This window comes from Pongo abelii, chromosome X, assembly GCF_028885655.2.
Source record: "Pongo abelii isolate AG06213 chromosome X, NHGRI_mPonAbe1-v2.0_pri, whole genome shotgun sequence".
Lineage (NCBI taxonomy): Eukaryota > Metazoa > Chordata > Mammalia > Primates > Hominidae > Pongo > Pongo abelii.
Window position 1 is genome coordinate 54,771,398 of NC_072008.2, and position 27,832 is coordinate 54,799,229.

General features: G+C 40.1%; 1 protein-coding gene across 11 annotated transcripts in view; it reads left to right on the forward strand.

Moving 5' to 3' along the window:
• Window positions 1-27,832, forward strand: part of GNL3L (G protein nucleolar 3 like) — a 91,143-nt gene that overhangs the window by 32,064 nt on the left and 31,247 nt on the right. For 6 of the 11 annotated variants that reach the window (XM_024240477.3, XM_063721425.1, XM_024240479.3 and 3 more), the window contains one exon: window positions 190-6,965. In XM_024240477.3, the coding sequence (XP_024096245.1) occupies window positions 190-272 (83 nt within the window). In that variant the 3' untranslated portion in view covers window positions 273-6,965. Of the gene's footprint in view, window positions 1-189; window positions 6,966-6,999; window positions 11,152-27,832 lie in introns of those variants that run through there. The other 5 variants (XM_063721424.1, XM_063721428.1, XM_054544628.2 and 2 more) reach the window with 2 other exon arrangements.

A 27,832-nucleotide genomic window follows, 5' to 3' on the forward strand; every position in this document is an offset into this window, starting at 1 on the left:
AAAAATGGATTGTCTACCTGTGAAGCTGAGCAGTGGCTTCCAGCACTCACCAGTTTTGTGGTGGTGTTTGGGGGTAAGTGAGCCAGTTCAGGAGCTTGGTGTAGACCAAGGTAGATGTAGGCCAGCGTCAGCAGGCCTCCTGGTGGCAAGCCAGCCACCAAAAGATTGCCTGTATTTCTCCATTTGCAGATAAAATCGCCAGCAAGCTATCTGATTCCATGATGTCTGCTCTCGACCTCTCTGGCAATGCTGATGATGGTGTTGGTGACTAATCGACTGATCTCACTTCCCTTCCGCTCCAAGCACCAGTTCCGGTGGTACGGGGGAATACCAGTGAAATAGTTTGGTTCTCCCTGAAGCATCTGCATATTGAAAGAACGCTTTCCCCACTATGTGTCTTCTCCCCCTCCTCCAGTAAAAACAGTCCTGGCTAGGTGCTGTGGCTCACGCCTGTAATCCCAGCACTTTTGGAGGCCGAGGTGGGCAGATCACCTGAGGTCAGGAGTTCGAGACCAGCCTGGCCAACATGGTGAAACCCCGTCTCTACTAAAAATACAAAAAAAATTAGCCGGGTTTAGTGGCAGGTGCCTGTAATCCCAGCTACTTGGGAGGCTGAGGCAGGAGAATCGCCTGAACCTGGGAGACTGAGGCAGGAGAATCGCCCGAACCTGGGAGGCAGAGGTTGCAGTGAGCCCAGACGGCACCATTGCACTCTAGCCTGGGCGACAACACGAAACTGTCTCCAAAAAAAAAAAAAAAAAAAAAAGTCCCAAGGGGCTGCAGCTGCCAAATCCGATACCCTCTATTTAATCCCTACTCTGTTTTACAAGAGAAATAAAAGAAGTATCAGCAGAGCTCAGGTGCTAACACCTGTTGAGGGCTGACCTACAAAACTCTGCCTACGAAACTCTCTTAGACAGGTGAATATGCCACTAGAAGTTAGGTTGCTGGTAGACCTGGGGGTCCCTGTGGGAGGGTGATGGTTTCTTTACCACCCCACAGGAGATTTCAGTGGCAAGGCATGCCTGCAGTGGGCTTTGGGCCATGCATCTTCCAAGTCCATAGGTCTTCACCTGGGTGGCAGTGAGAGAAAGTAGAAAGTACTGAGCCTTCTGTGTCTCTGGAAGGTTCTAGGGATAGGGTAGAGGGAAGAAGAGAACAAACAAGCCTGGCTTGTGCTGAAGTATGGTAGGCACTACCCTGTTTGCGTGAAGAGAAAACAAAGCACCTGTTAGGGAGGCTTTAGGGGGAAGCCCCGTCTTGGGGGTATTTCTGGGCAGATTGTGAATTGGTGGAATCTCTTTAACTGAAGTACTCTGGCTGGACCCTGCCCTTGTGGTGTGACCATGTCTCCTATTGCACCAACATTTGAATTCCATGGCTCAAGAGGGTTCTGGTACCATTTATTCACAGACTGTATCCTCGAGAGAGCTGCTATATATGGGAGTATACCAGCCAACTCCTTTTCCAGTGTCTGTAAGTCATCTCATTAAAGTATAATTAGCTATCTCCTCTGGGAGATCCTACCCCATCAGACAAGGGCAGTGAGCCCAAGCAGTGCCAGAGGCCCTCAGAAAGGGATTAGGGTAGATGATTGCAACTGAAACACAATCTTCTTTCTTTGCCAGGGTATTTTGGGGGTTTTGCCCACAACTTCACTTCCCAGCAATTTACTTGAGTTGACACATTTGAAGTGGGTGGGCATAGCATTACTGCAGTCTTGGACATCTACCCCAAACTTCCACACCATCCTTCGACCCACAGCTGCACCTTTATTTATTTATTTTGCTCTGTTGCCCAGGCTGGAGTGCGATGGCGTGATCTTGGCTCACTGCAACCTCTGCCTCGGGTTCAAGTGATCCTCCTGCCTTAGCCTCCCAAGTAGCTGGGATTACAGGCACCCGCCACCACGCCCGGCTAATTTTTGTATTTTTAGTAGAGATGATGTTTCACCATGTTGGCCAGGCTGGTCTCGAACTCTTGACCTCAAGTGATCCACTCGCTTCGGCCTCCCAACGTGCTGGGATTATAGGCGTGAGCCACTGTGCCCCGGCCCCACAGCTGCATCTTAACCTTGCCTTTGCTTCTGCCTCTCAAGCTGGTACCTCCTAATTTACATCCTAAGAGTGGAACCATGTGACAAGGACTGGAGTGCCATTGGCTGCGGGCTGTTCAGGCAGGGAAGTACAAGACCACTCTTGTATTCAAGGGCAACCAAAGGAGAGAATTACGTACTTGTTGAGTACAAACTGCACCAAGCCCTGGAGATCCATTACCACCTTTAACCCTCAATGCAGCTCTGCTAGTAAGGGATTTGTCTCCCCAAATGAAAAAAAGAAGTAATCTCAGAATGTTGGCCGAGCATGGTGGCTCACACCTGTAATTCCAGTTATGCAGGAGGCTGAGGCAGGAGAATCACTTGATCCCAGGAGGCGGAGGTTGCAGTGAGTTGACATCACACCACTGCACTCCAGCCTGGGGGACAGAGTGAGACTTCGTCTTGAAAAAAAAAAAAAAAAAAAGTTGACAGGATGGCCAGACCCAAGTGGGCATATTAAGTGGTGGTGCTAGGATTGGAACCCAAGCATGATTAAAACCCTATGCAGGCCCTTTCCTCTATATTGTACTGCCTCCTTAACAAAGGAAGATTGATTAAGCCCCTACTTTGTGCCAGTCTCTATTATCAAGTCCTTTAAACGCATTTTTTCTTTTTTGGTTTAAAAAACTCTTTAGTTTTTTAAGCTACTAGTTTTTAGTGTCTTGCTAAAACTACACTCAGTGCTGTTGAATAGGCCACAACTTATTTCACACTATCTCATTGAACTCTCCTGGTATGTGATAGTGTTATAATGAAAAATTGCATACCAGGACAGCTAAGTCTATTTTGCAACCATACAGCGTTTCATAATTTAGCATTTAAAATACAGACAGTCCCCGACTTTTGGTGGTTTGATGTGGGATTTTTGGTGGAAAAGCAGTATACATTCAGAATGCACCTTTACTTATGATGGGGCTACTTCCTGGTAAACCCATTGTAATTTGCAAATTACGGGTTTATCAGGAGGTGGCCCCATCGGTAATGGAGAAGTGCTGGGAGGTAAATATTAGAAATGGAAGTATCTAAATGAGTAAGAAACAGCATGGGAGCATAATTTGGCCAAAATCAATCAGAACTAAAGTAGTCATGTCGGTAAGAATTTGGGACTGCAGGCTGTCACCTGTAATCCCAGCATTTTGGGAGGCCAAGGCAGGCAGATCACTTGAGGTCAGGAGTTCAAGACCAGCCTAAACAATATGGCGAAACCTCATCTCTACCAAAAAAAATACAAAGATTAGCTGGGCATGGTGTCTCATGCCTATAGTCCCAGCTACCTATGGGGCTGAGGCAGGAGGATCTCTTGAGCCCAGGAGGTCGATGCTGCATTGAGCCGAGATTGTGCCACTGCACTCCAACATGAGCAACAGAGTGAGACTGTCTCAGGGAAAAAAAAAAAAAGAGGAAAACAAAAAAGACGTTGGGAGTGCAGTTTCTCTACCTACAGCATATCTCAAAGGTTTTTTTTAAAAAAGTATTTTCTTAACTTTTTACCTTCATTTTTCAAAACAATTAGGGTATAATTTACATATAGTAAAGTTTACTCTTTATAGTTTTAGTTATGTGAGTTTGTACAAACATATACAGGAGTGAACCACTACCACAATCGAAATATAGTTGCATCACCCCCCTAAAACTCTCCAGGCCCTTTTGTAGTCAACTCCTACCCCCAACCCTCAGATTCTGCTAACCACTGATTTGTTTTCTGCCCCTATAGTTTTGCTTTAGCATGACTGTCATATCAATAGAATCATACAATGAGTAGGCTTATTTTATGCCTTCAGGTTTTAAAAATTATAAACATTTACATTACAGTAAAATTCACTCTGGTGTACAGTTCTATAAAGCTCTGATAAATGTGTAGAGTTGTGTAACCACCAATGCAACCAAGGTACAGAAAAGTCCTCTTAGCCTCTCCCTACCAAATTCATTCCTGCTACTTTGTAGTCAAAACCAGTCCCCTACACCCAAACCCTGGCAGTCACTGGTTTTTTTCTTCGTTCTTTTTTTTTTTTTGAGACGGAGTCTAGCTCTGTTTTCCAGGCTGGAGTGGTGCAGTGGCGTGATCTCGGTTCACTGCAACCTCCGCCTCTAGGGTTCAAGCGGTTCTCCTGCCTCAGCCTCCCGAGTAGCTGGGATTACAGGCGCCCGCCACCACGCCCAGCTAATTTTTGTATTTTTAGTAGAGATGGGGTTTCACTGTGTTGGCCAGGCTGGTCTCGAACTCCTGACCTCATGATCCTCCTGCCTCAGCCTCCCAAAGTGCTGGGATTACAAGAGTGAGCCATCGCGCCTGGCCTTTTTCTTTGTTCTTATATTTTTGTCTTTTTTTTTTTTTTTTTTTTTTTTTTGAGACAGAGTCTCTTTCACTGAGGCTGGAGTGCAGTGGCGTGATCTTGGCTCACTGCAACCTCTACCTGCCGGGTTCAAGCGATTCTCCTGCCTTAGCCTCCCGAGTAGCAGGGACTACAGGTGCTTGCCACCATGCTGGGCTAATTTTTGTATTTTTAGTAGAGGCGGGGTTTCACCACACTGGCCAGGCCGGTCTTGAACTTCTGACCTCAAATGATCCACCCACCTCGGCCTCCCAAAGTGCTGGGATTATAGGCATGAACCACCGTGTCCGGCCATATATTTTCGTCTTGAAGAATGTTATATACATGAAATTATATGGTATGTAGCATTTTGAGAGCGACTTCTTTTGCTATGAGTAATACATTTGAGATTCATCCATATTCCTCAGTATATTAATAGTTCTTATTTCTGAGTCACTCCATTGTGTGGATTTACTACTGTTTATTCCCTAGTTGAAGGATGTTTAGGATCTTTGCAGTTTTGGACAATTACAAGTAAAGCTGCTATAAACATTTGTATGCAACATTTTGTGTTTTCATTTATCTATAGTAAATACCTAGAGTTGGATTGCTGGGATATATGGTAAGCATATGTTTGACATTTTAAGAAACTTCTGAACTGTTTTTCAAAGTGGCTCTACCATTTCACATTCCCATCAGTATGAAAGTTTCAGTTCCACATCCTCTCTAGTACTTGGGGGTGTCAGTTTATTTTTTTAAGTTTTAAATTTTTTAATACATTTAAATAGAGATGGGGTCTCACTGTGTTGACCAGGATGGTCTTGAACTGCTGGCCTCAAGTGATCCTCCCATCTAGGTCTCCCAAAGTGCTAGGATTACAGGTGTGAGCCACCATGCCCGGCCAGGTTTTTTGACATTAGGTATGTGGTGGTATCTCATCGTTTTTATTTGCATCCTCTAATGATTTGAGCATATTTTATATGCTTATTTGCTATCTACATATCTTCTTTGGCAAGGTGTTCACATCTCTTGCATATTTTGGATTGTTTTATTGTTTTTGAGTTTTGAGGATTATATGCTGGATACAAGGGTGTTTTTTTTTTTTTTGAAACAGAGTCCTCACCCAGGTTGGAGTGCAGTGGTGCAATCTCGGCTCACTGCAACCTCCGCCTCCTGGGTTCAAGCAATTCTCATGTCTCAGCCTCCTGAGTAGCTGGAATTACAGGTGCACGCCACCATGCTTGGCTAATTTTTATATTTTTACTAGAGACAAGGTTTCACCATGTTGGCAAGGCTGGTCTTGAACTCCTGACCTCAAGTGATACACCCGTCTTAGCCTCCCAAAGTTCTGGGATTACAGGCAGGAGCCACTGTGCCTGGCCAGTATCTTGTCTTCTCATTCTGTAAACAGTGTCTTTTTTTTCATTATGGGAAAGCTTTATTGACACATTTGTTTTTATTTTTAAAAATTATGATAAAATACACAGAACATAAACGTTACCATCTGATATGGTTTGGCTGTGTCCACACCTAAATCTGGAATTGTAGTTTCCATAATCCCCACACATATGTACCGCATTTTCTTTATCCAGTCTGTCGTTGATAGACATTTAGGTCGATTCCATGTCTTTGGTATTGTGAATAGTGCTGCAGTGAACATATGTGTGCATGTGTCTTTATGGCAGAATGATTTATATTGTGCATAACCAAAACTGTACTTATTAAACAATAACCTCCCAACCCCTTCTGCCCACAACCTCTGGCGACTGCCATGCTACTTTCTGTCTCTGAATTTGAATACTCTGATGGTCATATAATATTTATCTTTTTGTGACTGGCTTGTTTCACTTTGCATAATGTATTCAAGCTTAATCTATGTTGTAGCCTGTGTCAGAATTTCTTTTCTTTTTAATGCTGAGTATTATTCTATTGTATATATATACCACATTTTATTTATCCATTCATCCACTGATGGACATGTGCATTGCTTCCACCTTTTGGCTATTGTGAAAAATGCTGTTATGAAGATGGGTATGGAGATCTCTCCCCTGTTTTAGAGACAGGATCTCACTCTGTCACCCAAGCTGGGGTGCAGTGGTGTGATCATAGCTCACTGTAGCCTCGACCTCCTGGGCTCAGGTGAACCTCCCACCTCCGCCTCTTGAGTAGCTGGGACCACAGGCATGTGCCACTATGGCTGTTAAATTTATCAATTTGTTCTTCTATGGATCATGCTTTTTGTGTTACATCAGAGGAGTCTTTGCTTAACATGAGATGACAAAGGTTTTCTCCCATGTTTCCTCCTAAAAGTTTTATGTTTTAGGTTTTACATTTAGGTCTATGATCCATTTTGAGTCAATTTTTGTATATGGTACAAGGTATGAATCTATGCTTTTAAAAAAAATACGGTTACCCAGTTTTTCTAGCAGTATGTGCTAAAACTTTGCTAAAGTCACTTAGTTCTAGTAGCTTTTTTTGCAGATTTAACCAGACTTTCTACATAGACAATCATATCTTCTGTGAATAAACATGGTTTTATTTCTTCATGTCTAATATTTATGTCTGCATTTTTTTTTTGTCTTTTTGTAGTCGCTGGGACTTCCAGTACTACACTGAGTAAGAGTGGTGGCCGGGTGCGGTGGCTCACGCCTGTAATCCCAGCACTTTGGGAGGCTGAGGTGGGCTGATCACCTGAGGTTGGGAGTTTGAGGCCAGTCTGACCAACATGGAGAAACCCCGTCTCTACTAAAAATACAAAATTAGCTGGGCGTGGTGGCGCATGCCTGTAATCCTGGCAACTCAAGATGCTGAGGCAGGAGAATCACTTGAACCCAGGAGGCAGAGGTTGCAGTGAGCCGAGATCGCACCATTGCACTCTAGCCTGGGCAACAAGAACGAAACTCCATCTCAAAAAAAAAAAAAGAATGGTGAGCACAGGCATCCCTGTCTTGTTTTTGACTTTGGGGGAAAGTATTCTTTCTGCCTTTAACCATTAAATATGTTAGATTTTTGTATTGCCCTTTACTAGTATGAGGTGCTAAGGGTTTGTTTTAGGAATGGATGTTAGATTTTCTTGAATGTTTTTATGCATCTATTGAAATGATTACATGGTTTTTCTTTTGTGGTTTGTTTTAAATGTAGTTTTAATAAATTATATTGATTTATTTTCTTATGATAAACCAATCCTGCATTCCTGTGATAAACCCCACTTTGTCATGATGTATTATTCTTTTTTTTTTTTTTTTTTTTTTTTTTTTTTTTTGTGAGACAGAGTCTCACTCTGTCACCCAGGCTGGAGTGCAGTGGCATGATCTTGGCTCCCTGCAACCTCTGCCTCCCGGGTTCAAGTGATTCTCCTGCCTCAGCCTCCTGAGTAGCTGGGACTACAGGTGCGTGCCACCACACCCGGCTAATTTTTGTATTTTTAGTGGAGACAGGGTTTCACCATATTGGCCAGGCTGGTCTCGAACTCCTGACCTTGTGATCCACCTGCCTTGGGCTCCCAAAGTGCTGGGATTACAGGCATGAGCCATTGCACCCAGCCTATTCTTTTAATATATTGTTGGGAAGTTATATTAGTTTCTATTGCTGCTGTAAAAAATTAGCACAGACTTTGTGGCTTAAAACAACACAAATCTATCATCTTACACTTCTAGAGGTGAGAGGTCCCAAATGAGTTTCACTGGGCCAAAACTGGTGTTGTCAGGGTTACACTCTCTCCAGAGACTCTAGGGGAGAATCCATTTCCTTGCCTTTTTCAGCTTCCAGAGGCTGCTTAGATTCCTAGAATAATGGCTTCTTTCCTCATCTTCAAAATAACTATGTAGTATCTTTTTTTTTTTTTTGAGACGGAGTCTCACACTGTCACCCAGGCTGGAGTGCAGGGGCCCGATCTCTGCTCACTGCAACCTCTGCCTCCCGGGTTCAAGCGATTCTCCTGCCTCAACCTCCCAAGTAGCTGAGATTAGAGGCATGCGTCACCATGCCCGGCTAATTTTTTGTATTTTTAGTAGAGACGGGGTTTCACCATGTTGGCCAGGCTGGTCTCGAACTCCTGACCTCATGATCCATCTGCCTGGGCTTCCCAAAGTGCTGAGATTATAGGTGTGAGCCACGACGCCTGGCCAACAATGTAGTATTTTTTTCTCTTTTCTGAACCTCTCTTCCAATCCTTATATCTTCTCTGACTCTGATCTTCCTGCCTCTCACTTAAAAGGACTCTTGTGATTACTTTGCATGCGTTGGGATCATCTAGGATAATCTCCACATCTCAATATGTTTAAGTTAATCACATCTGGAAAGTTCCTTTAACCATGTAAAGTAACATATTCAAAAGTTTTGGAGATTAGGATCTGTAGATCTTTGAGGATGGGAGGCATTATTCAGCCTACTGCAGATGTAATTTGATAAATTTTTGCTTAGAATTTTTGCATCTACATAAGGATATTGGTCTGAAGTTTTCTTTGGTTTAATGTCTTTATCTTTGGTATCAGGGTAATGCTGACCTCATAGAATGGGTTGGGAAGTGTTTCCTGTTTTTGGAAGAGTCTGTGTACAATTGGTATCATTTCTTAAATTTTAGAGTTTACCAGTAAGTTTTATTTGTGGGAAGGTTTAAGACTACAATTTCAATTTTTAAAATATATAGAGGGCTATTCAGGTTATATTTCTTCTTGTGTGAGGATTGGTAATTAGTATTTTAAAGAAAGTTCTTCATTTCATGTAGTTTATCAAATTAATTTTTGTAAAGTTGTTAATATCCTCTTATCATTTTGTATAAATTGTTAAAACGATTCTAAAATTGATAAGAAAATGCAAAGTAGTTAGAATGTAGTCAAAACAACTCTGAAAAAGGAACAAAGTTGGAAGACTAACACAATGTGATACCACTTTTGTCATTCCTGATATTAATAGTTTGTGCCTTTTTCCCCTTGATCATCTGGCTAAAGATTTATCAATTGTATTGATCATCTCAAAGAATCACATTTTGGTTTAATTGATTTTCTCTATTTTCTGTTTTCTAATTCATTGGTTTCTGCTTTATCTTTATTGTTTCCTTTTGCTTATTATCCAAAAAGTTTATGATTTTTGTGTTACTTAGAACTGTGTTATTTAACTTCCACATATTTGGACATTTTCCAGAGATCTTTCTGCTATTGACTTCTAATTTAATTACATTACGGTAAGGGAATGTACTTTATATGACTTGAATATGTTAAAACATATCAAAACTTGTTTCATGGCCCAGAATATGGTCTGTATTGGTAATATGTTTCATGTGCACTTGAGAAGAATAAATTTTGCTGTTGAGTAGTCTTCTATAAATGTCAACCAAGTTAAGTTGGTTGATAGTGTTTTTCATGTCTACTATATCCAGGCTGACTTTATGCCTACTTGTTCTATCATTTATTAAGAGAGGACTATTGAAGTCCCCAACAATAATTGTGGGTTTGTCTGTTATTTTTTGTAGTTGTATCAGTTTTTATTTAATTGATTTTGAACCTTTCATGCTAGGTGCATAGACCTTTAGGATTGTCATGTCCTCTTCATTAACTGACCCCACTATCATTCTGAAATGAACTTCCTTATATTCTTTGTTCTGAAATGCATTTTGTCTAATATAAATATAGCTGCTGCAGTTTTTTTTGGCTAGTTTAACTATGGCATATCTTTTTCTTCCTTTTACTTTTTATGTATTTGTGTGTTTATGTTTAAAGTGCATTTATCATAGGCAGCATATAATTGGTTCTTGCTTTTTTATCCAATTTGACAGTCTCTGCCTTTTAATTGATGTTTGGATCCATTTACATTTAATGTTATTATCAGTATGGCTAGGTTTGAGTCTATCATCTTGCTATTTGTTTTGTATTTGTTCCATGTATGCTTTGTTCCCTTTTCTCCCTTTTTCTGCCTTTTGGATTACTGTTTTTTTAAAATGATTCCATTGTTTGTTCTTCCTTGATTTATTAGCTATACCTCATTGTTTTATTATCTTAGTAGTTGCTTCAGAGTTTATAGTATAAATGTTTAACATCCTCCTCCTGGCTTTCATGCTAGTGTCATAAATTTTACTTGTAGATTTTATAAACCTTAAAATGCATTGTTGTTATTTTTGTTTATACTTTAAGTCCTCTTTTAAAGAGATTTAAATAATAGAAAATAATTATATACTCACATAGTTACCATTTCTGGTATTCTTCATTCCTCTGTGTGGCTCCAGACTTCTATAAGGTAGCACTTTCTTTCTGCCTGAAGAACTTTCTTTAACATTTTTTGCATTGTGAGTCTATTGGGCAATGAATTAATTCAGCTTTTGTATGTCTGAATGTATTTTTTTTGCCGTCATCTTTGAAAGGTATTTTTCTTACATATAGAATTTAAGTTGATAGGTTTTGTCTTTCAGTACCTCAAAAGCATTGTTTCATGGTCTTCTCAATTATGTTGTTTCTAAGATGTCATCCTAATTTTTTTTTTTTTTTGAGACGGAGTCTTGCTTTGTTGCCCAGGCTGGACTGCAGTGGCGCAATCTCAGCTCACTGCAAGCTCCACCTCCCGGGTTCACGCCATTCTCCTGCCTCAGCCTCCCGAGTAGCTGAGACTACACGCACCTGCCACCACGCCCGACTAATGTTTTTATATTTTTTAGTAGAGATGGGGTTTCACCGTGTTAGCCAGGATGGTCTCGATCTCCTGACCTCGTGATCCATCCACCCGCCTCAGCCTCCCAAAGTGGTGCTGGGATCACAGGTGTGAGCCACTGCGCCCGGCATTTTTTTTTTTTTTTGAGACAGGGTCTTGCTATGTTACTCAGCCTAGTCTCAAATTCCTGAGCTCAAGCAATCCTCCCACCTCAGCCTTTCGAGCAGCTGAGATTATAGGCATGCACTGCTGCACCTGGCTTGAGACATCTGATGTCATCTTAATTTGTTTCTTCTATAGATAATGTGTTTTTTAATCTTTATCTCTTTTGAGCAATGTAATTATAATATACATTCGTGGGTTTTTTTCTTTTATGTTTTTCTGCTTGGAGTTTATTGAACTTCTTGGATATTTAGGTTTATAGATTTCATCAACTTTGGAAAGTTTTTGGCCATTAATTTATCAAATATTTTTTCCTCTTCACCTGCTTTCCTCCTTCACGGACTCCAGTTACCTATTTTAAGCTGCCTGAAGTTGTCCCACAGATCATTGATGTTCTTTGGAATTTTTGGATTTTATTTTTTCTCTCTGTGTTTTATTTTGGGTAGTTTCTATTTTATGCCTTCAAGTTCACAAATCTTTTCTTCTGCATTGTCTAGTGTGCTGTTTGTCCCTCCAGTGTATTTCTTCAACTCAGACATTGTAGTTTTCATCTCTAGAAATTAAATTTGGGTGTTTAAAAATATTTTTTATTCCTCTATTTACCTGTTTGAACATACGGAATATAGATAACAAATGTTTAATGTACTTCTCTGCTAATTCTAACATCTTTGGAAGTTCTCAGTCAGCTTTGTTTGATTATTCTCATTATGGGTCATATTTTTCTGCCTTTTTTTTTTTTTGCATAACCAGTAATCTTTGATTTGATGCCAGGCCCTGTGAATTTTGCCTTTTTCATTGCTTGCATATTTTTATATTCTTATGAACTTTTGAGCTTTGTTCTTTGATGCAGTTAAGTTATTCCGAAACAGTTTGATCGTTTTGGGTCATGCTTTTATGATTTGTTAAGCAGGTTCAGGGCACAAGTTTTTCCAGTTTGGTTGGATCATATCATCTGTGAATAAAATGGTTTTACATCTTTCTTTACAATCGATGTGCTTTTCATTTCTTTTTCTCAACTCACTACACTGACTAGGACAGTGTTGTGCAGAAGTGGTGAAAGCAGACACCCTTGACTTATTTCCAACCTTAGGAGGAAAATACCGAGTCTCTTACTATTAAATATAATGTCTATTGTAGGTTTTGTAGATGCCCTTTATCAGGCTGAGGAAATTCCATTTTATTTTTAGTTTGTTGAGAAATTTTTTCATCATGATTGAGTGTTGCATTTGTTACATGCTTTTTCTGCATTTATCGAGATGATTATATAGGTTTTCTTTTAATTCTACCAATATAGCATATTGCATTAATTGATCTTTGAATGTTAAACCAACCTTATATGTTTGTGGAGTAAATAGCACTTGGACATAGTGTATAATACATTTCATATGCCCCTGGATTCATTTTGCTACTACTTTCTTGAGAATTTTTATGTCTATTCAAAAGGTATATTTGTATATAGTTTTCTTGTGATGTCTCTGTCTGTTTTTGGTATCAGAATAATGCTAACCTTATAGAATAAGTTGGGAAGTGTTACTTTCTTTTATTTTTTGGAAGAATTTGTGAAAGATTGTTATTGTTTATTCTTTAAATGTTTGTTACAGTTCAGCAGCAAAGCAAGCTGGGCTTGGGCTTTTCTTTGAGGCAAGATTCGTGATTCGGTATCTTGCTGAATTTCTATTAGATTTTCTATTTATTGCATTTCTTCCTGAGTTAGTTTTGGTAATTTGTGTTGAATGTATTCATATTTTTCAAGTTATTTAATTTGATGTCATAAAATTGTTCATAGAATTTGCTTATAATCTTTTTAACTTTTTTTCAGTAAGGTCAGTAGTGATATCTCTTATTTCATTCAGATTTGATAATTTGTGTTGTCTTTGTTTCTTGGTTAGTTTACCTAAAGTTTTGTCAAATTTATTGATTTTTTTGAAGAATCAGCTTTTGGTTTCATTGACTTTCTCTATTGTTATTCTGTTTTCTATTTTGTAGATTCCTGCTCTGATTTTCATTATTTCCTTCATTTGGTTTGCTTTGGGTTCAGTGTGTTCTGTTTTCATTTACTAAAGTACAAGTTTAGGTTATTGATGGGAGATCTTTCTTCTCTTGTAAAATAGATGAGTTTGTTCTGTTTTATTCAGCTCAATATATTTTAAATTTTCCTTGTGATTTCTTTTGTCCATGGATTACATAGAAGTATGTTGTTTAATTCCAAATATTTGTAGAATTTCCAAATTTCCTTCTGTTGTTGATTTATAATTTATCATTTTAATTTTTTGGATGAACGCACCTTCTATGATTTTAAATCCTTTAAAATGTATTAATAAGGCCGGGTGCAGTGGCTCACGCCTGTAATCCCAGCACTTTGGGAGGCGGAGGCGGGCAGATCACCTGAGGTCAGGAGTTTGACATTAAGTTCATTCACATTGTTGTGAACCATCAGTGCATCTATCTCCAGAACTTTTTCATCTTCACCAAATGAAACTCTGTACTCTCTAAACACTAGCTCCCCATTCTCCTTTCCCTCCAGTCCCTGGTAAACACCGTTTTGCTTTCTATTTTTAAGAATTTGACTATTCTAGGAATCCCAAATAAGTGGAATCATATAATATTTCTGTTTTTGCGACTGGCTTATTTCACTTAGCATAACGTTTTCAAGGTTCATCCATGTTGTAACAGTTCACAATTTCCTTCCATTTAAGACTGAATCATACTCCATTGTATATGTATCACCTTTTTCTACCCCACCTTTTGAAGTGTAATTGACAAGTAAAACTTGCATATATTCGAGGTGTACAGTGTGGTGCTTTGATATGCATATCCTTTGTGAAATGATTATCACAGTCCTGCTAATAACATCATTATCTCACATAGTAACTTTTTTTTTGTTTGGTGAGAATACTCAAGATCTCTTATAACAAATTTCAAATATACGTTATTATTAACTATAGTCATCATGCTGTACCATAGGTCTCTAGAAATTATTCATATTATAACTGCAAATTTGTACCTTTTGACTAACATCTTCCCATTTCCCTCACCACCTCCAGCCTCTGGTAACCACCTTTCTACTGTTTCCAAGAGTTTAACTTTTTAAGATTTCACTTAGAAGTGAGATCATGCAGTATTTGTCTTTCTATGTCTAAACTATTTTACTTAGCATAATGTCCTCCAGGTACCTATGTTGTCACAGATGGCAGAATTTCCCTTTTTTTTTTTTTTTTTTTTGGCAGGGTCTCACTCCCGTTGCCCAGGCTGGAGTGCAGTGGCATGATCTTGGCTTCCTGCAGCCTCGAATTCCCCAGGCTCAGGTGGTCTTCCCATCTCAGCCTCCCAAGTAGCTCGGACTACAGGCGTGGGCCACAATGCCTGGCTAATTTTTTGTATTTTTAGTAGATACAGGGTTTTGCCATGTTGCCCAGGCTGGTCTCAAACTCCTGGGCTCAAGCAATCTGCCTGCCTCGGCCTCCCAAAGTGCCGGGATTACAGGTGTGAGCCACCGCACCCGGCCCTTTGTGGTAGTATTATCGTGTATTACTTCTACATATGCTATAAAGACACACCAGATTGGTACTAGTTTTTCTTTAGTCAATTATCTATTAGAACAAATAGAAAAATAAAATTTATATTTACTTTCATTTATTCCATTTTTGGCATTTACCATTTTTGTGTGTGTGTATTCAAATTTCTGTCTGAAATATTGCTTCTGCTGGAAAAACTTCCTTTTACATCTCTTGTAATGAAATTCTGCTGGGATTTTTAGTTTTTGTCTGATTTATTTCTCCTCATTTATTTATACTTTTAATTATCATATAGTAACACTTACTCTTTTTGTGTACAGTTCTATGATTTTTGACAAATACATAGATATTTAACCAACACTACAGTTAGGATAAATTAAAAACTTCATCATTCCCAATAATTCCTTGTGCTATCCTTTTTAAGTCAAATCTTTGGCCATGTATAATGTGATCTTTTAACTAACTCTAATAGTTTTGCCATTTTCAGAATGTCATATACATGGAATCATAAAGTATGTAGGCTTTTGTTTAGCTTCTTTCACTTAGCATAATACATTTGAGATTCATCCATTTTGTTGCATGTATCATAGTCTTCCATTGTATGGCTATACTAGAGTTCATTAGTCAATTCAAGTGCTTTCCAGTTCTTAGCAGTGATGAATAAAGCTGCTATCAATATTTGCAAGCACATTTTTGTGTTAACCTAAGTTTGTATTCCATTTGGTAAATACCTAGAATTTGGATTTCTGGGTAGTGTATATTCTATGTTATTAGAAACTGCAAAAATGTATGGGAGTTCCAGTTTGTCTGCATCTTCACCAGCACTAACTAGTGTTAATGTTTTCTTTTAACTTTACCCATTTTAATAGTTCTGTAATAGTATCCTATTGTGGTTTGAATATGCATTTCTCTCATGACTAATGATGTTTGGCTTTTCATGTTCTTATTTGACATTCATACATAATCTATAAACAAGGATTTGTTTAAATATTTGGCTTGTTTTTAAAAAGTGGGTTGTTTTGTCATTATTTAGTTTTGTGAATTATTTATATATTCTACATATATGTCCTTTGTCCTATATGTGATTTGCATATGTATTCTATAAGTCTGTGGCTTGCTTTTTTATTCTCTTAACCATGTCTTTCACAGAGCAAAGGTTTTAAATTTTGTTGAACTTTATCTTTTTTTAATATGAATTGTTTTTGGTGTTCTATCTTAGAAATCTTCACTTTACCTGAAATCACAATTATATTCTCCTATGTTTTTTCTAAAGTTCTATAATGTTATATTTAAAAGTTAAGTCTATTACCATTTCAATTTCTTATATAAATTGTGAGGTTTTAAAATTAATTTAGTTTAAGTTTTTGAGACAGTATCTTGCTCTGCCGCGCAGGCTGGAGTACAGTGGCACAATCGACCTCCAGGGCTCAAGCTATCCTCCTCCCTCAGCCTCCCAAGTAACTGGGACCACAGGCATGCACAACCGTACCTGGCTAATTTATTTTAATTTTAATTTTAATTTTAATTTTTGTGGAGGTGGGGTCTTGCTATGTGGCACCGGCTGTTCTTGATCTTGAACTCTTGGGCTCAAGAGATCCTCCTGCCTCGGCCTCCCAAAGTGCTGGGATTATAGGCATCAGCCTCTACACCCAGCTAAATGGTGAGGTTTAGGTTAAAGATTTTTCTTTTAAAATGTGTTTGTTTGCTCACTGCAGCCTCCACCTCCTGGGTTCAATCGATTCTCCTGCCTCAGCCTCCCTAGTAGCTGAGACTACAGGCATGCACCACAACGCCTGGCTAATTTTTGTATTTTTAGTAGAGACAGGGTTTTGCCATGTTGGCCAGGCTGGTCTTGAACTCCTGACCTCAGGTGATCCACCAGCCTCGGCCTCCCAAAGTGCTGGGATTACAGGCATGAGCCACTGTGCCTGGCCTAAAGTTTTTTTTTTTTTTTTTTTATTATACTTTAAGTTTTAGGGTACATGTGTACAACGTGCAGGTTAGTTACATATGTATACATGTGCCATGTTGGTGTGCTGCACGCATTAACTCGTCATTTAACATTAGGTATATCTCCTAATGCTATCCCTCCCGCCTCCCCCCACCCTACAACAGGCCCCGGTGTGTGATGTTCCCCTTCCTGTGTCCATGTGTTCTCATTGTTCAATTCCCACCTATGAGTGAGAACATGCGGTGTTTGGATTTTTGTCCTTGCGATAGTTTGCTGAGAATGATGGTTTCCAGCTTCATCCATGTCCCTACAAAGGACATGAACTCATCCTTTTTTATGGCTGCATAGTATTCCATGGTGTATATGTGCCACATTTTCTTAATCCAGTCTATCATTGTTGGACATTTGGGTTGGTTCCAAGTCTGTGCTATTGTGAATAGTGCCACAATAAACATACATGTGCATGTGTCTTTATAGCAGCGTGATTTATAATCCTTTGGGTATATACCCAGTAATGGGATGGCTGGGTCAAATGGTATTTCTAGTTCTAGATCCCTGAGGAATCGCCGCACTGGTTGAACTAGTTTCCAGTCCCACCAGCAGTGTAAAAGTGTTCCTATTTCTCCACATCCTCTCCAGCCCCTGTTGTTTCCTGATTTTTTAATGATCGCCATTCTAACTGGTGTGAGATGGTATCTCATTGTGGTTTTGATTTGCATTTCTCTGATGGCCTGGCCTAACCTTTTTAAGAATTTATTTATTTATTTATTTTAATTTTCTTTTGAAATTGAGTCTCACTCTGTCACCCGGGCTGGAGTGCAGTGGCGCAATCTCGGCTTACTGCAACCTCCGCCTCCTGGGTTCAAGTGATTTTCCTGCCTCAGCCTCCCGAGTAGCCAGGACTACAGGTGCGTGCCACCACACCTGGCTAATTTTTGTAGTTTTAGTAGAGACGGGGTTTCCCCATGTTGGCCAGGCTGGTCTTGAACTCCTGACCTCAGGTGATCTGCCTGCCTCAGCCTCCCACAGTGCTGGGATTATAGGTATAAGCCACCGCGCCTGGCCTAAACTTTTAATTTTTAGATGCAGTTGTACAAAACAATACTGAGAAATTCCATGTAAGCTTTACCCAGTTTCCCCCAATGGTAACATCTTGTAAAACTATAATACCGTATAACTAACAGAATATTGATATTGATAAAGTCAAAATACAAAACATTTTAATTTTATTTTTATTTTGGAGACAGGATTTCACTCTGTAACCGAGGCTGGAGTGCTGAGGCGCTATCTTGGCTCACTGCAGCCTTGAACTCCTGGGCTCAAGTGATCCTCCCACCTCGGCCTCTGGAGTAGCTGGGACTACAGGTGCATGCCACCACACCTGGCTAAAATTTTTAAATTATTTTTTGTAGAGACGGGGTCTTGCTGTTGCTTAGACTGGTCTCAAACTCCTGGCCTCAAGTGATCCTCTTGCCTCGGACTCTCACAGTGTTGGGATCACAGGCATGAGCCACTGTGCCCCATCAATGTTGCCCTTTTATAGCCACCCACTTCTTTGCTGTCATTACGCCCTCTTTAAACCCTAGCAACTACTAATCTACTGTGCATTTTGATAATTTTGTCATTTCAAGAATGTTATATTACTAGAGTCATATAGTAATCTTTTGTGATAGGATTTTTATAGTTAGAGTAATTCTTTGGAGATTCGTCCAGGTTGTTGCAACAAACAATAGTTTGTTCCTTTTTCTTACTGAATATTATTCCATGGTATAGATGTACAAGTTAGCTTAACCATTCATCTGTTGAAGGACATTAAGGCTGATTCCAATTTTTTACTGTTATCAATAAAGCTAGGATGAACATTTTTTTTGGTGCAGATTTTGGTATGAACATGTTTTAGTTTCTCTGGGATAAGTGCCCAAGAGTGGAATTTCTGAGTTATATAGGAGTAGCTTTATATTTGTTGTTTGAAGAAACTGCCAAACTGTTTTTCAGAGTAGGTGCTGTCATTTGGATGTTTGTTCTCCAAAACATCATGTTGAAATTTGATCCCCGGTGTTGGAGGTGGTGCCTAATGAGAGGTGTTTGGGTCATGGGAACAGTTCCCTCATAAATAGATTAAATCTCCCCCTTTTGGGGGCTGCTGAATGAGTTCTTATTCTGTTAGTTCCCAGGAGAGCTAATTGTCAAGAGCTGATTGTCTGGCACCTCCCCTCTCTGTTGCTTACTCACTTGCCTTGTGATTTCTGTACATGCTGGCTCCCTTTTGCCTCCCACCATGGGTAGAAGCTGCTTGATGCCCTCATCAGAATTAGATGTTGGTGTCATGTTTCTTGTACAGCCTGCAGAAGCATGAGTCAAATAAATCTCTCTTCTTTATAAATTACCTAGCCTCAGGTATTCCTTTATAATAATACAAATGGACAGTAGGTATACCATTTTACATTTTCACTGACAATGTATGAGTGATACAGTTTCTTTGCATCCTCACCAGCATTTGGTGTTGTCATTAGTTTTTATTTTAGCCATTCTATTAGATGTGTAGTGGTTCTAGTTTGCATTTCTTTTTTATTTTTTTGAGATGGAGTCTTGCTCTGTCACCCAGGCTGGAGTGCAGTGGCGCGATCTTGGCTCACTGCAACCTCCGCCTCCTGGGTTGAAGTGATTCTCCTGCTTCAGCTTCCTGAGTAGCTGGGATTAGCGGTGCGTGCCACCACACCCAGCTAATTTTCGTATTTTTAGTAGAGATGGGGCTTCACCATGTTGGCCAGGCTGGTCTCCAACTCCTGGCCTCAAGTGATCCACCTGCCTTGGCCTCCCAAAGTGGTGGGATTACAGGCATGAGCCACTGCACCTGGCTTCTAGTTTGCATTTCTCTAATGGCTAATGTTGTTGAACATCTTTTATGTATTTATCTGTCATCTGTATTATCTCTTCAGTGAAATGTCTGTTCATGTCTTCTGTATATTTTCTAATTGGATTTATTATTATTATTTACTCTGGAGTCTTGAGAGAGTTCTTTATGTATTCTAGATACTAGTCATTTGTTGAATGTGTGGTTTGCAAATAATTTCTCTCAGTCTATAGCTCGTCTTTTCATCTTCCTAATAGAGTCTTTCACAGAGCGAATGTTTTAAAATTTGATGAGGTCCTATTTATTTATTTATTTATTTATTTATTTATTTTTTTTGAGACAGAGTTTCGCTCTTGTTGCCTAAGCTGGAGTGCAATGGCATGATCTCGGCTCACTGCAATCTCCGCTTCCTGGGTTCGAGCGATTCTTCTGCCTCAGCCTCCTGAGTAGCTGGGATTACAGGCGTGCACCACCACGCCCAGCTAATTTTTTGTATTTTTAGTAGAGATGGGGTTTCACCATGTTAGCCAGGCTGGTCTCGAACTGCTGACCTCAGGTGATCCGCCCGCCTCGGCCTCCTAAAGTGCTGGGATTACAGGCGAGAGCCACTGCGCCTGGCCATTGATTTTTTTCTTTATAGATCATTGATGTCAAGTCTAAGAATTCTTTGCCTGGTCCTAGATTCTGAACATTTTGACCTATTTTTTCTATATGTTTTATGATTTTGGGTTTTACCTTTAAGTTTGCATCCATTTTGGATTGATGTTTATATAATTTTTTTTTTTTTGAGACAAGGTCTCACTGTCACCCAGGTTGGAGTGTAGTGGTGTGATCACAGCTCATTGCAGCCTCGACCTCCCCAAGCTCAAGTGATCTTCCTACTTCAGCCTCCCAAGTAGCTGGGACTACAGGCGCCTGCCACCATGCCTGGCTAATTTTTGTAATTTTTGTAGAGACGGGGTTTTGTCATGTTGCCCAGGCTGATCTCCAACTTCTGGGCTCAAGTGATCCGCCTGCCTCAGTCTCCCAAAGTGCTAGGATTATAGGTGTGAGCCACTGCACCCAGCCCAAATTCAACATCTTTTCATGATAAAAACTACAAAATTGAGTTTGGAAAGAACATACCTCAACATAATAAAAGCTATATATGACAGATCCACAGCTAGTATCATACTACAGTATTCTCCAGTATTTTCTTCTAAGGATTTTTTTTGTTTTGTTTTTTTTTTGAGAGCGAGAGTCTCTCTCTGTTGCCTAGGCTGGAGTGCAGTGGCAATCTTGGCTCACTGCAGCCTTTGCTTCCTGGGTTCAAGTGAGCACGTCTGGGTAATTTTTGTAGTTTTATTAGACAAAGTTTCACCATGTAGTCCAGGCTGGTCACAAACTCTTGGGCTGAAGTGATCTACCCACCTCGGCCTCTGAAAGTGCTGAGATTACAGGCATGAGCACTGCTCCTGGCCATGTTTATATTTTTTAAAATTTTTATGGATACATAATAGTTGCACATATTTATGTGGTACATGTAATTTTTGATACAAGCATATAATGTGTAATGATCAAATCAGGGTAATTAGGATATACATCACCTCAAGCATTTATCATTTATTTGTGTTAGGAACATTCCAATTATGATCTTATGAGATTGCCATCATATATGTGGTCCATGTTGACTGAAATGTTATGCAGCACGATTGTACATATATCATATTTTATTTCTTCATCTGTTGATTGCTCAGGTTGTTTTTTTTTTTTTTTTTTTGAGGGCAGAGCCAACATTAATTTATTTATGAGGGCAGACAAATTAAGTTTCCAACACATGAAATTTGGGGGACATTTTCAAACCATAGCATATGCCCTGAATCCAGGCAGAGAAAGTGTCCCGTCAGTGCACAAGTATTGTCACAGCTGCGTGCTCTGAATGCTGCAAGGTTTTGGAGAACGTTAAAGCTACTTTTTTTTTTTTTTTTGAGTTGGAGTCTCACTCTGTCACTCAGGCTGGAGTGCAGTTGCATGATCTCCGCTCACTGCAACCTCCGCCTCCTGGGGTCGAGTCTCCTGCCTCAGCCTCCTGAGTAGCTGGGATTACAGGCATGTGCTACCACACGTGGCTAATTTTTGTATTTTTAGTAGAGACGGGGTTTCACTGTTGGCCAGGCTGGTCTTGAACTCCTGATCTCAAGTGATCCACCTGCCTCAGCCTCCCAAAGTGCTGGGATTACAGGCATGAGCCACCGCTCCCAGCCAAAGCTACTTTTTAACTGGGTTCCTGATCTTTCTTGGCCTGTCTCTGCTCCCAGCCTGGCATTAGTGCTCCTGCCTCTGACCTCCTGCTTTGGCTCTCAGGCAAGACCAAGTCTAATCTCAGAAAGCTTGGTCTGATGCCCTGGGGTTAGTCCCTTGTCTTCCCCTCACACCCAGCCCCTCTCCTCACTTCCTGTGCACTAAGGGACACTCCTCATCTGACAAGCCTTGGTTTAGTGTCCCCATGACCATGCCCTGACCTGGGGCTCGAATGAAGGCTCAAATAAGTCAAGTGGCCTCATTCAGTTGTTCAGTAAATACTTTCTGAGCACCTGCTCTGTGCTCAGCCCCATGCAAGGCAGTGGTGACAGTGGGAAGACACTGGTGAATGAGACAGACGTGGTCCCTGTCCTCAGAAAGTTGCCACTCAAGTGGAAAAGTAAAGAAGAAAAAAAATAATAGTGCCTCCGGCTCCATGACGCAGTGGGTTGGGGGCCCCGGGCAGCGAGGATGGCACCAAACTAGTGTTTTGGGGTCAGGGAGGATTTACCAGGCAAAGTGAAGTCTAAGGCAACAACCTAAAGGAAAGGAGTAGTTAGCCAGGTGGTGGGCCAGGGATGCTGGGGAGTCACTGGAGGATTGCTCAGGTTGTTAATGTATATTGGCTATTGTGAATAATATACAATGAACATGGTAGTACAGATAGCTCTTCAATATACTGATTTAATTTCCTTTGAATGTATACCCAGTGATGGGATTCCTGGATCAAATGGTAATTCTGTTTTTAATTTTTTGAGGAACCTCTATATTGTTTTTCATAATGGCTTTACCAATTTCCATTTTCTTTTGTTTTAAAATTTGAGACGGAGTCTCAGGGTGGAGTGCAGTGGGGAGATCTTGGCTCATTGCAACCTCTGCCTCACAGGTTCAAGCGATTCTCCTGTCTCAGCCTTCCAAGTAGCTGGGACTACAGGCATGTGCCACCACGCCCAGCTAGTTTATGTATTTTTAGTAGAGACAGGGGTTCACCATGTTGGTGAGGCTGGTCTCGAGCTCCTGACCTCAGGTGATCCACCTGCCTCGGCCTCCCAAAGTGTTGGGATTACAGGCATGAGCCACCGCGCCTGGCCTCCATTTTCAGCAACAATGCACAAGGGTTCTTTTTTCACCAATCTTCACCAAAACTTATCTTTTGTCTTTTTGATAATTGATAGCATTTTGTTGAGAAATTTTGCATCTATGTTCATTGAGGATATTGCCTTGCAATTTTCTTCTCTTGTAGTGTCCTTATCTGGCTTTTTATTGGGGTAATTGTGGCCTCATAAAATGAATTTTGAAGTATTTTCCCTTTATTTTTTTTAGAAGATTTTGAGAAAGATTGGTGTTCTTTTTAAATGCTTGGTATAAATCACTAGTGAAACCATATGACCCTGGTCTTTTCTTTGTTGGGATATTTTTTGATTACTGATTCAGTCTTCTTACTAATTCTAGGTCTGGTCAGATATTCAACTTCTTCATAATCCAGTCATATTAAGTTTTTGTTTCTAGAAATGTATCCATTTCTTCTAGGTTATCCAATTTGTTGGCATGTAATTGTTCATAGTAATATCTTACAATCTTTTATATTTATGCAGTGTCAGTTGTAATATCTCCTCTTTCATTTCTGATCTTATTTAAGTCTTCATGTTTTTTCTTAGTCTAGCTAAAGGTTTATCAATTTTGCTTATGTTTTCAAAAAAACTCTTAATTTTGTTGATTGTTTCTATTGTTTTTCTAACATTTGTTCCATTTTTATCTCTAATCTGTGTTATTTTCTTCCTTCTACTTTTTGGCCTCAGTTTTTTCTTCTTTTTCTAGTTCCTCGAGGTGTAAAGTTAGATTGTTTATTTGATATCTTTCTTTTTTGTCAATGTAGGTATTTATTGCTATAAACTTTCTTTTTAGAACTGCTTTTGATGCATGCCATACATTTTTGCATGTTGTATTTCCATTTTTGTTTCTTTCAAGATTTTTTCTGGGTAAGGGGCTTCAAGATGGCTGATTAGAGGCATCTCCTACTACCCTTCTCCACTAAGTGGAACCAAAATAGTGAGTAGATAATCACACTTCAAATAGATCATCCAAGAGAGAATATTGGAATTTGACAGAAAAGTGACAGAAAACACCTAAAGCTAGGAAGGAGAAGGAAATGAAGCATCCTGCTGGGCCAAGATCACCTTGGGTCTGGGAGAGACTCTCCAATGCAGGAAAAGGATAAGTGAGAGACCCTAGCAGTCCTCATTCCCACCATGGACTCCTACAATCCTAGCTATGGGAGAGCCCCTTGACTCTTATGGGCCCTGAGACTAACATAGGGAGCTCCCTGGAAACTTCATGAAGGTTATTGCTCCAGAGGAAGCACTCATGTGGGGTCCCACAAGCCCCTGAGTCCTAAGCAGCAGCAGCAGCAGCAGCAGCAGCACAGTACCATTTTAAGAGCCCAGCCCACAGCGGACTGCATCCTACTCTGTAACCAGGGCTGAGGCAGCAATCCTGCACCCACTGCAGAGCGGTGCCTGTGTATTCTCACATACCCCAAGGACAAATTCCCCTCGGCAACCTCCATGGCTGCAAACTGCTGTGGGCCAAGACACAAGTAAAGCCAATACCCTCCAGCTTCTTACCTATGGCAACTAGGGAAAGCAACCTTGCCCTCCCCAGTAGCAGGGCCACAGTGCGGCTGCTGTTGCCTCTACCTGAGCATTCTGCCAACGGCCTGGGCCTCATTTCACCTCTACATACCACAGACAGCATCTATAGCACCATTGAGGTGCCTGAGGGCTCAGCTCAGCCCGGATCCAGCCCCCTTGTACCCGAGCAAACCATCCAGGAGGCTGAGAGTGGCCTGGCCCAGTCCACCACCAGTGGCACCTAAGCATTCCTCCTGGTATCTGAGATCGGGCCCACTCAACCTGCTGCTACCACCACCGCTGGCACCCACCTACACGACCCACCTGTAGGTTTGGAGACAAGGCCAACCAACCCATCACAGCCAGTTCCAACACCAGTGCTGACTGACTACTTGGGTTTCAGAGGGTTTTCCCACCACTTTGACTGCTGTCACCCATGCCATGAACACTGCCCAAGGGTTTGAGAACCTGCCCACTTACCTGGTCCACTGCTGCCATTCCTGGTACCTGAGCAAGCCATCTGGAGGTCAAGAGTCAGCCTGCCTGGACCCACTAACACTAGTGGCAGCATATGCTCCCACGGAGCCCAAGGACAGGCATGCTTAGCCCACCACTGCCACCATGAAATGTTCTGTAAATGTTTGTTAGGTATATTTGTTACAGAGTGCAGTTTAAATCCAATATTTCTTTGTTGGTTTTTCTCTCTGGGTGATCTGTCCAATGCTAAGAATATGGCATTGAATTTTCCTCCTATTGTGTTGGAGTCTATTCCTCACTTTATGCCTAATAATATTTGCTTTATTTATGTGGGAGCTCCAGTGTTGTGTTTTGGGTTTGGATAGAAATTTCATTAAACCTGTGTATTAATTTGAGATAATTACCTTTTTAAAAAAACTATAATAGGCCCTCCAAAACTTGAATATAGTATAGCTCCACTAATTTAGGTCTTCTTTGATTTCATTCTTCAGTGTTTTATAGTTTTCAGAATGTAATTCCTATACATGTTTTGTTAGATTTACATCTGAGCGTTAATTTTTGGAATAATTGTAATAGGGTATTTTTTTTTTTTTTTTAAGACGGAGTCTCACTCTGTCACCCAGGCTGGAGTACAGTGGCATGATCTCAGCTCACTGCAACCTCTGCCTCCTGGGTTCAAGCGATTCTCCTGCCTCAGCCTCCCAAGTAGCTGGGATTACAGGCACCTACCATCATGTCCGGTTAATTTTTGTATTTTTAGCAGAGATGGGGTTTCACCATGCTGGCCAGGCTGGTCTCGAACTCCTGACCTCAGGTGATCCTTCTGCCTCAGCCTCCCAAAGTGGTAGGATTACAGGTGTGAGCCACCATGCCTGGCCAGGGTTGTACTTTTAATTTCCGTTTCCACATGGTCATTGCTTTTATATAGAAATATAATTGAGTTCTGTATGTTTATCTTGTAATCTGTGATTTTGCTAAACTCACTAATGTGTACTAGGAGATATTTTGGTAGCTATTTTGGGATTTTCTATGTAGATTATCATGTCCTCTGCAAATCTGGACAGCTTTATGTCTTCCTTTTCAATCTGTATGTCTCTCATTTCTTTTTCTTGCCTATTGCACAGCTAGAACTTCCAGCACAATGTTGAATAGAAGTGGTATGAGAAGACATCTTTGCTTTGTTCCATATCTTAGGGAAAAGAATTCAGTCTTTTACCATTTTTTGTAATGTTAGTTGTATGTTCGTTTTTAGATGCTCTTTGTGAAATTAAAAAAAATCCATCTATTACTATTTTTTCTGAGAGCTTAAAAATTCTCATTCATAGGTATTCAATTTTATCAAGTGCTTTTCTGCATCAGTTGATATGATTATATGATTTTTCTTTTAGTTTAGTATGTTGACATGGTAGATTCCACTGATGGATTACAAATATGGAACCAGGCCGGGTGTGGTGGCTCACGCCTGTAATCTCAGCACTTTGGGAGGCTGAGGCGGGTGGATCACTTGAGGTCAGGAGTTCGAGACCAGCCTGGCCAATGTGGTGAAACCCTGTCTCTACTAAAAATACAAAAACTAGCCAGGTGTGGTGACACACGCCTATAATCCTAGCTATTTAGGAGGCTGAGGCAGGAGAATCATTTGAACCTGGATGGTGGAGGTTGCAGCGAGCCAAGATCGCGCCACTGCACTCCAGCCTGGGTGGCTCAAAAAAAAAAATAAAAAATAAAAAAAAGTGGAACCAGCCATATCGGCAATGCTTTAACTTTATTCCTCAAATTTTATTATGCTTTATTTTATTTTTTATTCAATTCAATTTTTTTGATATCCTTTTAAAATACTTCCTCTTTGACCCATGTATCATTTTCAAAATGGGTTGTTTAGTTTCCAAATGTTTGAAGATATTCTTGTTATTTTTTGATATTGATTTTTTCTTTTTTTTAATTTAAAAAATTTTTGTGCGTACATAGTAGGTATATATGTTTATGGAATACATGAGATGTTTTGATACAGGCATGCAGTGTGAAATAAACACATCATGGAGAATGAGGTATTCATCCCCTCAAACATTTATCCTTTGAGTTACAAACAATCCAATTACACTCTTTAAAATGTACAATTAAGTTATTATTGACTATAGTCACCCTATAAATAGACGGAAAAATAGTCTATTATTGACTATAGTCACCCTATAAATAGTTAGATGGAAAAAATAGTGTAACTACCATCGACTATAGTCACCCTATAAACAGATGGAAAAATAGTCTATTTTTTTTGTCCCATTAACCATCCCTACTTCCCCTCCCAATCCCCCATTACCCTTCCCAGCCTCTGGTAACCATCCTACTCTCTATGTCGATGAGTTCTATTGTTTTGATATTTAGATCCTGCATATAAGTGAGAACATATGATGTTTATCTTTTTGTGCCTGGCTTATTTCACTCAACATAATGATCTCTAGTTCCAGCCATATTGTTGCAAATGACTGGATCTCATTCTTTTTATGACTGAATAGTACTCCATTGTGTATGTGTACCGCATTTTCTTTATCCATTCGTCTGTATAGACACTTAGGTTGCTTCCAAGTCTTAGCTATTGTACACAGTGCTCCAACAAACATAGGAGTGCAGATAGCTCTTCCTTATACTGATTTCCTTTCTTTTGTGTATATACCCAGCTGTAGGATTGCTGGATCGTATGTTGGCTCTATTTTTAGTTTTTTGAGGAACTTCCAAACTGTTCTCCATAGTGGTTGTACTAATTTAAATTCCTACCAACAATGTGCAAGGGTTCCCTTTTCTCCACATCTTTGCCAGCATTTGTCATTGCCTGTCTTTTGGTTACAAGCCATTTTATTTTTTTATTAATTATTTTTTTTTGAGACACAGTCTTGCTCTGTTACCCAGGCTGACGTGT